Raw genomic sequence first — 12,117 nt, 5'->3', positions numbered from 1 at the left:
AATGTTCGATACAGGTTTAGCATAACTTCCCTACTTTTCAATTCTATCCCTCTAAAAATAAACCCTAGTGCTTGGTTTGCTTTTTCTATGGCCTTGCTAACCTGTGTCGCAACTTTTAGTGATTTGTGTATTTGTACTCCGAGATCCCTTTGTTCCTCTACTCCACCTAGACTTGCACCCTCCAAGTAATAAGTGACCTCCCTATTCTTCCTACCAAAATATAATACTTCACATTTATCTGTGTTGAACTTCATTTGCCAATTATATGCCCATTCTGCGAGTTTATTAATGTCCTCCTGTAATTTATTGCAGTCTTCCTCAGTATTGACTATCCCCCCCAATTTGGTGTCATCCACAAATTTAGAAATTGTGTTTTTGATTCCAAAGTCTAAATCGTTAATGTAAATTGTGAACAACAGTGGTCCGAGTGATCCTTGTGGAACACCACTACCCACCTTCTGCCACCGTGAATAGCTACGCTTGACCCCTACTCTCTGCTTTCTGACTTGAAGCCAGCTAGATATCCTTTCTGCTACTTGTCCCCTGACTCCGCATTCTCTGACCTTGTTCATCAGAATATTATGGGGTACCTTATCGAAGGCCTTTTGAAAATCTAGGTAAATTATATCTACTGCATTACCATTGTCTACTCTCTCTGTTACCTCTTCAAAAAATTCAATGAGATTGGTCAAGCAAGCCTTTGAAATCCATGACTCTTCCTTATACTTTTGGTTTCTAGATGTTCTTCCATTTTCTCCTTTAGTAGGGATTCCATTATTTTTACTACCACCGATGTTAAGCTGACTGGTCTATAATTCCCTGGACATGTTCTATCCCCCTTCTTAAATATCAGTATTACGTTAGCTATCCGTCAGTCTTCTGGCACTACACCTTTTTCTAACGAATTATTAAATATGTTTAGTCCTGCTTCTGCTATCTCTTCCCTAGATTCTTTTAAAATGCATGGATGCAATCCATCCAGACCAGGGGTTTTATCCTCTGAGTTTGCTTAGTTTATTTAATATATCCCCTCTTTTTTATTAAATGCACTTATCTCATTACTAATCTCATCATCCAATGTCACGTCCACCTGTTCTATCTCCCTGGTAAATACTGAGTAAAATAATTATTTATTATTTCTGCCATCTCTCCATGGTTACATGTGGTATTATCCTGTTTATCCCTTCGTGGCCCTATTCCCATACCAACCCTTGTTTTTTTTTGATGAGCCTGTAAAATATTTTACTATTTTGTTTTATGTTCCTTGATAATTTAATTGCATAGATCCTCTTTGCCTTTCTAATTGTTTTTTGACTTCTCTCCGAATCTCTTTGTATTCTCCGTTATCACGCACTCCCCTGCTGAGACTGAAATAGAGGTCGAAATTAATAGGTTTGATCTAATAGCCATAACGGAGACGTGGTGTAAAGTGACCAAGGTTGGGAACTAAATATTCCAGGATACTTAGCTTTCAGAAGAGATAGGCAAAACGGAAAAGGAGGAGGGGTAGCCCTGATAAAGTATGGGATGAAGACAGTAGAGAAAAGGATCTTGGCTCCGAAAATCAAGAAGTAGAATCAGTTTGGGTGGAGCTAAGAAACAGCAAGGGCAGAAAACATTGGTGGGAGATGTTTATAGGCCCCCAAACAGTAGTTGTAATGTAGGGCAGCCTATAAATGAGGAAATTAGAGGCGCATGTAACAAGGGTAATATAGTAATCATAGGAGACTTTAATCTACATATAGACTAGGCAAGCCCAATTTGCAGTAATAGTGTGGAGGACGAATTCATGGAATGTATACCAGAATGTTTTCTAAATCAGTATGTTGAGGAACCAACTAGTGAACAGGCTATTTTACATCTAGTATTGTGCAATGAGAAAAGGTTAATTAATAACCTTGTCGTAAAGGGACCCTTATGGAAGAGTGACCATAATGTGATAGAATTTTATATTGAGTTTGAAAGTGATTTAATTAAATCCAAAACTAGGGTCTTAAATCTAAACAAAGCAAACTACGTAGGTATGAGGGGCGAGTTGGCGAAGGTAGATTAGGAAACTACATTAAAAGATATGATGGAAGACATGCAATGGCTAGCATTTAAAGAAACAATTTGGAAACAATAATTTACAACAACTCAACATTCCTTTAAGGCACAAAAACCCCACAGGAAAAGTGGTGCAACCGTGGCTAACAAGAGAAATTAAAGATAGTATTAGATCAAAGGAAGAGGCTTACAATGTTGCGTTGCCAAAAAGAGCAGCAAGCCTGAGGATTGGGAGGATTTTAGAATTCAGCAAAGGAGGAGCAAGAAATTGATAAAGAAAAGGAAAATAGAATATGAGAGTAAACTAGTGAGAGACAAAAACAGACTGTAAAAGCTTTATAAGTATGTAAAAAGGAAAAGATTAGCAAAAGTAAATGTGGGGCCATTACAGGCTTTTAAAAATGTGTTTATGGGATGTGGGCATCGCTGGCAAGGCCAGCATGTATTGCCCATCCCTAATTGCCCTTGAGAAGGTGGTGGTGAGCTGCCTTCTTGAACCGCTGCAGTCCGTGTGGTGAAGGTACTCCCACAGTGCTGTTCGGTAGGGAGTTGCAGGATTTTGACCCAGTGATGATGAAGGATCGGCGATATACTTCTAAGTCAGGATGGTGTGGGACTTGGAGGGGAACTGGGAGATGGTCGTGTTCCCATGCGTCGGCTGCCCTTGTCCTTCCAGGTGGAAGGGGTTGTGGGTTTGGGAGGTGCTGCTGAAGAAGCCTTGGTGAGTTGCTGCAGTACATCTTGTAGATGGTACACACTATAGCCATGGTACGGCAGTGGTGGAGGGAGTGAATGTTTAAGGTGGTGGATCGGATGCCAATCAAGCGGACTGCTTTGTCCTGGATGATGTTGAGCTTCTTGTGTTGTTGAAGCTGCACTCATTCAGGCAAGTGGAGCTTATTCCATGAAACTCCTTACTTGTGCCTTGTAGATGTGGAGTCAGGAGGTGAGACACTCGCCACAGAATACCTAGCCTCTGACTTGCTCTTGTTGCCGCAGTATTTATGTGGCTGGTCCAGTTAAGTTTCTGGTCAGTGGTGACCCCAGGATGTTGACGGTGGGGGATTCGGCGATGATAATGCCATTGAATGTCAAGGGGTGGTGGTTACACTCTCGCTTGTTGGAGATAATCATTGCCTGGAACTTCTGTGGCGCGAATGTTACCTGCCACTTATCAGCCCAAGCCTGAACGTCGTCCAGGTCTTGTTGCATGCAGGCATGGACTGCTTCATTATCTGAGAAGCTGTGAATGGCACTGAACACTCTGCAGTCTTCAGTGAACAGCCCCATTTCTCACCTTATGTTGGAGGGAAGGTCATTGATGAAGTAGCTGAAGATGGTTGGGCCTAGGACACTGCCCTGAGGAACTCCTGCAACGATGTTCTGGGACTGTGATGATTGATCTTCAATCACCACAACCATCTTCCTTTGTGCTAGGTATGACTCCAGCCAGTGAAGAGTTTTCCCCCCCGATTCCCATTGACTTCAGTTTTACTAGGGCTCCTTCCTGCCACACTCTGTTAAATGCTGCCTTGATGTCAAGGGCAGTCGCTCGCTTCTCCTCTGGAATTCAGCTCCTTTGTCCATGTTTGGACCAAGGCTGTAATGAGGTCGGGAGCCGAGTGGTCTTTGCAGAACCCAAACTGGGCATCAGTGAACAGGTTATTGGTGAGTAAGTGCCGTTTGAGAGCACTGTCGATGACACCTTCCATCACTTTGCTGATGATTGAAAGTAGACTGATAGGGTGATAATTGTCCGGATTGGATTTGTCCTGCTTTTTGTGGACAGGACATACCTGGGGAGTTTTCCACATTGTCAGATAGATGCCAGTGTTGTAGCTGTAGTAGAACAGCTTGGCTAGAGGCGCGGCTAGTTCTGGAGCACAAGTCTTCAGTGTAATAGCCGGGATGTTGTCCGGGCCCATAGCCTTTGCTGTATCCAGTGCACTCAGCTGTTTCTTGATATCATGTGGAGTGAATCGAATTGGCTGAAGACTGGCTTCTGTGATGGTGGGGACCTCAGGAGGAGGCCGATATGAATCATCCACTCGGCACTTCTGGCTGAAGATGGTTGCAAACGCTTCAGCCTTGTCTTTTGCACTCACGTGCTGGGCTCCATCATCATGACGATGGGGATATTCATGGAGCCTCCTCCACCCATTAGTTGTTTAATGGTCCACCACCATTGACGACTGGGTGTGGCAGGACTGCAGAGCTTTGATCTGATCCGTTGATTGTGGGATCGCTTAGCCCTATCTATAGCATGCTGCTTCTGCTTTTTAGCATGTATGTAGTCCTGTGTTGAAGCTCACCCAGGTTGGCAGCTCATTTTTAGGTATGCCTGGTGCTGCTCTTGGCATGCTCTTCTACACTCCTTATTGAACCAGGGTTGGTCCCCTGGCTTGATGGTAATGGTAGAGTGAGGGATATGTCGGGCCATGAGGTTACAGATTGTTGTGGAATGCAATTCTGCTGCAGCTGATGGCCCACAGCACCTCATGGATGCCCAGTTTTGAGCTGCTAGATCTGTTGTGAATGTATCCCATTTAGCATGGTGGTAGTGCCACACAGCACGATGGAGGGTGTCCTCAGTGTGAAGACAGGAGTTCGTTTCCACAATGACGATGCGATGGTCACTGCTACCAATACTGTCATGGACAGATGCATCTGCGACAGATAGATTGGTGAGGACGAGGTCAAGTAGGTTTTTCCCTCATGTTGCTTCTCTCACCACTTGTCACAGGCCCAGACTGGCAGCTATGTCCTTCAGGACTCAGTCAGTAGTGGTGCTATCGAGCCACTCTTGGTGATGGACATTGAAGTCCCCCACCCAGAGTATATTTTCTGCTCTTGCTACTCTCGGTGCTTCTTCCAAGTGGTGGTCAACGTGGAGGAGTACTGATTCATCAGCTGAGGGGGAGCGGTAGGTGGTAATCAGCAGGAGGTTTCTTTGCCCATGCTTGACCTGAAGCCATGAGACTTCATGGGGTCCCGAGTCAATGTTGAAGACTCCCAGGGCCACTTCTTCCCGACTGTATGCCACTATGCTGCTACCCCTGGTGTGTCTGTCCTGCCGGTGGGACAGGGCATACCCAGGGATGGTGATGGAGGAGTTTGGGACAGTGGCTGAAAGGTATGATTCTGTGAGTATGACTATGTCAGGCTGTTCCTTGACTAGTCTGGGACAGCTCTCCCAATTTTGGCACTAGTCCCCAGATGTTGGTGAGGAGGACTTTGCAGAGTTGACTGGGCTGGGGTTGCCGTTGCCGTGTCTGTAGCCGGGGCTGACGTCGATGCCGGGTGGTCCGTCCATTATTGTTTTTCGTAGCGGTTATTTACAACTGAGTGACTTGCTAGGCAATTTCAGAGGGCAGTTAAGAGTCAACCGCATTGCTGTGGGTCTGGAATCACATAGGCCAGACCAGGTAAGGACGGCAGATTTCCTTCCCTAAAAGACATTAGTTACGTTAGAGGTTTTTACGACAAAACGATAGTTTCATTACTGATATTAGCTTTTTTATTCCAGATTTATTTAATTAACTGAATTTAAATTCCCCAGCTGCCATGGTGGGATTTGAACTCACGTCGCTGGATCATAGGCCTCTGGATTACTAGCCCAGTGACATTACCACTATGCGAACTTTCCCATAAGGCTGAGACAGGAGAAATTATAATAGGGAATAAGGAAATGGTGGAGAAATGAAACAAAAACTTTGTGTCTGTCTTCACGGAAGAAGATGCAAAAAGCCTGCCGGAAATAGCGGAGGACCAAGGGTCTAGCGCGAATGAAGAACTGAAAGAAATTAGTATTGGTAAAAAAGTAGTACTGGAGAAATGAATGGGACTGAAAGCCGATAAACCCCTGGACCTGATGGCCTACATCCTAGGGTTTTGAAAGAGGTGGCTTTCGAGATAGTGGATGCATTGGTTATCATCTTCCAAAATTCCATTGATTCTAGAACGGTTCCCGCGGATTGGAAGGTAGCAAATGTAACTCCACTATTTAAGAAAGGAGGGAGAGAGAAAACGGGCAACTACAGACCAGTTAGCCTGACATCAGTAGTAGGGAAAATGCCAGAATCTATTATTCAGGGCGTGGTAACAGGGCACTTGGAAAATAATAATCGGATTGGGCAGAGTCAACACGAATTAATGAAAGGGAAATTGTGTTTGATTAATCTGTTGGAGCTTTTTGAGTTTGTAACTAGCAGAATAGATGAGGGGGAACCAGTGGATGTGTATTTGGATTTTCAGAAGGCATTCAATAAGGTGCCACACAAGAGGTTATTAAACAAAATTAGGGCTCATGAGATTGGGGGTAATACACTCGCATGGATTGAGGATTGGTTAACGGACAGAAAACAGAGAGTAGGAATAAATGGGTCATTTTCGGGTTGGCAGGCTGTAACTAGTTGGGTACCGCAAGGATCAGTGCTTGGGCCTCAGCTAGTCACAATCTAGATCAATGATTTGGATAAGGGCACCAAATGTAATATATCCACGTTTGCTGATGATTCAAAGCTAGGTGGGAATGTAAGTTGTGAGGAGGATGCAAAGCGGCTTCAAGGGGATATAAACAGGCTATGTGAGTGGGCAAGAACATGACAAATGGAATATAATGTGGAGAAATGTGAAGTTATCCACTTTGGTAGGAAAAATAGAAAAGCAGAGTATTTTTTAAATGGTGAGAGATTGGGAAATGTTGGTGTTCAGAGGGACCTGGGTGTCCTTGTACACAAATCACTGAAAGTTAACATGCAGGTACAGCAAGCAATTAGGAAAGCAAATGGTATGTTGACCTTTATTACAAGAAGATTTGAGTATAAGAGTAAAGATGTCTTACTGCAATTATATAGGGCCCTGGTGAGACCACACCTGGAGTATTGTGTACAGTTTTGGTATCCTTACCTAAGGAAGGATATACTTGCCATAGAGGGAGTGCAACGAAAGTTCACCAGACTGATTCCTGGGATGGGGGATTGACCTATGATGAGAGATTGAGTAGACTAGGCCTACATTCTCTAGAGTTTAGAAGAATGAGAGATGATTTCATTGCAACATACAACATTCTTGCAGGGCTTGACAGGGTAGATGCAGGCAGGATGTTTCCCCTGTCTGGGGAGTCTAGAACCAGGGGTCACAATCTCAGGGGTCGGCCATTTAGAACTGAGATGAGGAGAAATTTCTTCACTCGGAGAGGGTGGTGAACCTTTGGAATTCTCTACCCCAGAGGGCTGTGGAGGCTCCGTCGTCGAGTATATTGAAGACAGAGAATGATAGATTTTTGGATATTAAGGGAATCAAGTGATACGGGGATCGTGCAAGTAAGTGGGGTTGAGGTAGAAGATCAGCCATGATCTTATTGAATGGCGGAGCAGGCTCGAGGGGCCGAATGGTCGACCCCTGCTCCTATTTCTTATGTTTTATAAAACGATAAAGTGATTAGATTGGGTAGAAATTGGATACAGAGAAACTATTTCCTCTGGTGGGGAAATCTAGAACAGCATAATCTTAAAATAAGAGCTCGGAGTGAAATCCGGAAGTATTTTTCATGCCAGAGATAATGGAAATCTAGAACTTACTCTCCCAAAAGGCTGTGGATGCTGGTTAGCTGAAATTTTTAAGACTGTGATTGATCAATTTTTGTATGGTAAGGGATATGGATCAAAGATGGGTAAATGGAGTTGAGATACAGATCAGCCATGATCTAACCGAATTGTAAGATTTGGATCACAGGTCACACACACATTACCCAAATTATCTTGGGAGTTGCAAGGCTTTTTATTAAAGAGCTACAGTTTAAAGCATAATCAGATATTACTACATGCGATTGAAATAGATACAGTAGACATACAACCCATGACAGATGAGGGCGATCTACAGCCCTGGAACGGAACAAAACAACCGGACGGACGGTGAGGCAGTACGGTGGTCTCGGATTGGGTGGATTTCTGCAGTCTGCTGCAGCGGTCACTTCCGTTGGGTCATCCCTCGAGCTGTTGGAGGTGTTCGGCCGTCAGCCACCTCAGAGGCTAAACTTGACCAAGGTGTTAGGCCGTAGCCACCTCGGGGAAGAATTCGCCCCTAACTGCCAGTTTTCCCCCCTCAGTTGTCTGTTTTTATACCTTATTTCGATGGGCTGGTGGATATCTGATGTCAATAATTTTTACCCATTCCATCGTCCAATTACAAGGGAGAGGCTACCTATGACAGCCCCCTCCCTGCCTCATGAGGTAATTTTCCTCTAAAGGTCTTGTAGTCCTCTTGTAGACATCTTGTTTATTCTACAGCTCCTTGCTGCATTCCTTATCACTCGAAGGCCTGTTTTTGTGTACTGACCTCGTAATTCAGCTCTCTGTACAGCTATTTTTCTGACATGACTGGAATCTATCTGTATCATCAACTTAGGCAAACTGCTGATCTAGGGAACCTGTAACAAACTATTATTTCCTTCAATCCACGATTTCTTACAGAATGGTGGAACAGGAATGGCGTATTCCTGCTCCTATGTTCCTATATCAGTTCTTTCTTAATTATTAAAATGCGAAGCTTTGTTCTGCCGTTTCCCAGAGCTTGTTTTAACTTTTGTCCTATGAGGAGAGATTGAGTAGACTAGGCCTACATTCTCTGGAGTTTAGAAGAATGAGAGGTGATCTCATTGAAACATACAAAATTCTTACAGGGCTTGACAGGGTAGATACAGGGAGGATGTTTCCCCTGGCTGGGGAGTCTCGAACCAGTGGTCACAATCTCAGTAAGGGGTCGGCCATTTAGGACTGAGATGAGAAATTTCTTCACTCAGGGCTGTGAATCTTTGGAATTCTCTATCACAGAGGGCTGTGGAGGCTCAGTCGTTGAGTATATTCAAGACCGAGAACGATAGATTTTTGGATATTCAGGGAATCAAGGGATATGGGGATAGTGCAGGAAAGTGGAGTTGAGGTAGAAGATCAGCCATGATCTTATTGAATGGCGGAGCAGGCTCGAGGGGCCAAATGGCCGACTCCTGCTCCTATTTCTTATGTTCTTAAAAAGCTTACCTTTTATTTGTGGGCTTTGTGTACCAGTTACTTCTCTTAATACAACCAATGCCCATCCTTCCTTGTGTGAGATTACCTCTTTCAGCTGATTTGCACATAATGGATGCAGCCTGCTACTTTTAATCATGTTTATTTTTGGTGTAAGGCAACGCCTTGGTAATCTAATACAAAAGCAAAATACTGCGAATGCTGGAAATCTGAAATAACAACAGAAAATGCTGGAAACACTCAGCAGGCCAGGCAGCATCCGTGGAGAGAGAAACAGAGTTAACGTTTCAGGTCGATGACCCTTCGTCAGAACTGGAAAAAGTTGGAGATGGAACCGGTTTTAAGCAGGTGCAGAGGCAGGGAAAGGGTAATCTAGTTGACTTGTGACAAAAAAAAAATCAGAATCCTGGTTTTATCCCGACTTGACAGCTCTTGAGGTTTTTTTTCTGTAGTCACTGCTATTCAGTGTGTGTGTGTGTGCATAATAATAGACATATAAGTGAGAACGAGTGTGAGCAAGGGTTGTAAAATGTCTTTCTGCTAATACCAGGCTGTTAAAATACTGAATTTAATCAAAACACTTCACTGAAAATAGCTCCGCCAACTGTGAGGTGATGAACTGAGGAGGAGGAGGGAGGTGGGATGAAATTATTTTCAATCTTTCCAAGCTTCAAAGGCTAATAAAGACCTTAGTGCTACCCAAAAATTAATTGCGTCCTAGCAGAATGTTACTGTAGCAGTATTAGTGAAGCAGACCCCATACACAGACAAACACTCCAATTAATCTTCTTTATTGACTATGCTGTGTGGGCTGATTTCGCTGTTACAGTAATACAAGCTTTTTGATAGATGACTCTATTTTTGTGCAGCTGTAGTTTTGCTGTGTTACTAACTGCTGCTCCCATAATTCTTAGGGATCTGCCTGGGGTTGTTTCCACGGAAGAGACAATGATTCCACTGCTTCTAATAGACACCTCAGGATGTGGCCTGCTTGAACTTGATGAAGAGGATGAACAATCTAAAGGAAATAAGGGTACCGTATGATTAATGGAGATAGGTTGGGCGTAATCATACAGATATAGTTTTCTCCAGTATAACTGAGCTGTTAAACAGAGGTAGCTTTCATGGAACTAAAATTCCTTCGTTCACCAATCTTTATTAATGCGTTTTTGTCTCACAATACTCCTGTGAAGTGCCTTGGGACCTTTTACTATGTTAAAGGCGCTATATAAATATTTGTTGTTGTTGTTCAAGTCACATTCCTGTGAGCGCCATTTTGACCAGGTTTATTTTGAGCCTGTAATTGTCCACACACCAAGTTCCTGAACTGAGCCAAACATTTGGGCTTTTTGATGAGCATTTTATTCCTACGTGAAATCTTGTACTGATATTTAAAAAGAAATCATAGAATCATTGAATATTGCAGCACAAAAGGAGGCCATTAGGCCCATCGAGTCTGCACCAGCTCTTTCGAAGAGCAACCCAGTTAGTCACACTTCCCCCTGCTCTTTCTCCATAGCCCTGCAATATTTTCTCCTTCAAGTATTTATCCAATTCCCCTTTTGAAGACTACTATTGAATCTGTATCCACCACCCTATCAGGCAGTGCATTCCAAATCCTAACCACGCGTTGCTTTAAAAAGTTTTCCCTCATGTCGCCTCTTGTTATTTTTCCAATCATCTTAAATCTGTGTCCTCTGGTTATCAACCCTTCAGCCGTTGGAACTAGTTTCTCTTTATTTACTCTATCTAAACCCTTCATGATTTTAACCACCTCTATCAAATCTCCTCTTAGTCTTCTCTGCTCTAAGGAGAACAACCCCAGCTTCTCCAGACTATTTCTGTAACTGTAATCCCTCATCCCTGGAACTATTCTAGTAAATCTCTTCTGTACCCTCTCTAAAGCCTTCACATCCTTCTGAAAGTGTGGTGTCCAGAATTGGACACAATGCTCCAGTTGTGGCAGAACTAGTGATTTATAGAGGTTTAGCATAACTTCCTGGCTTTTTTAAAACTCTATGCCTCTATTTATAAAGCCCAAGATCCCATATGCTTTATTAAGTGCTTTGTTAAACTGTGAACCTTAAGAATTGTGCACAGACACCCTCAGGTCTCTCTGTTCTTGCATCCCCTTTAAAATTGTATCATTTAGCTTGTATTGTCTCTCCCCATTCTTCCTACCAAAATGATTCGCCTCACACTTTTCTGCGTTGAATCATCTTCCACGTGTCCGCCCCATTCCACCAGCCTGTCTGTGTCCTCTTGAAGTCTATTACTATCTTCCTCACTGTTTACTACACTTCCAAGTTTTGTGTCATCTGCAAATTTCAAAATTGTGCCCTGTACCCCCAAGTCCAAGTCATTAATGTTTATCAAAAACAGCAGTGGTCCTAGTACTGAACCCTGGGAAACACCACTGTATACCTCTCTCTAGTCTGAAAAACAGCCATTCACCACCACTTTCTGTTTTCTATCCGTTAGTCAATTTTATATTCATGCTGCTACTGCCCCTTTTATCCCATAGGCTTCAATATTGCTAACAAGCCTAATATGTGGTACTTTATCAAATCACTTTTGAAAGTCCATATACACATCAACTGCACTGCCCTTATCCACCCTCTCTGTTACCTCATCAAAAAACTCTCAAGTTAGTCAAACACAATTTGCCCTTAACAAATCCGTGCTGGCTCTCCTTTATTTGTCCATGCTTGTCCAAGCAGCTGTTAATTTTCTCCCAGGCTATTGTTTCTAAAAGCTTCTCCACCACCGACATGAAACTGACAGGCCTGTAATTGCCAGGTTTATCCTTCTCCCCCTTTTTTGAACAGGGTGCAGTACTTACAATCCTCCAGTCCTCTGGCACCACCCCTGTATCCAAGGAGGATTGGAAGATTGTGGCCAACACCTCAGCAATTTCTATCCTTACTTCCCTCAGAAACCTAGGTTGCATCCCATCTGGACCGGGTGACTTATCCACTGTAAGTGCTGCCACCCTTTCCAGTACCCCCTCTTTATCTATTTTTATCTCATCGAGTATCCCGAC

The 12,117-nt window shown here is 43.4% G+C and overlaps 1 protein-coding gene across 1 annotated transcript in view; it reads left to right on the top strand.

Moving 5' to 3' along the window:
- ighmbp2 (immunoglobulin mu DNA binding protein 2) overlaps positions 1 to 12,117 on the top strand; it is an 89,978-nt gene that overhangs the window by 46,426 nt on the left and 31,435 nt on the right. Inside the window, exon 11 of the mRNA XM_086007637.1 lies at positions 9,989 to 10,107. Within this exon, the coding sequence (XP_085863763.1) occupies positions 9,989 to 10,107 (119 nt within the window). The remainder of the gene's footprint in view (positions 1 to 9,988; positions 10,108 to 12,117) is intronic.

The sequence above is a fragment of the Somniosus microcephalus genome, chromosome 15 (assembly GCF_052327205.1).
Source record: "Somniosus microcephalus isolate GS21.2 chromosome 15, FLI_Smic_1.0, whole genome shotgun sequence".
Taxonomy (NCBI): Eukaryota; Metazoa; Chordata; class Chondrichthyes; order Squaliformes; family Somniosidae; genus Somniosus; species Somniosus microcephalus.
This window is presented reverse-complemented; position numbering and strand designations above follow the sequence as displayed.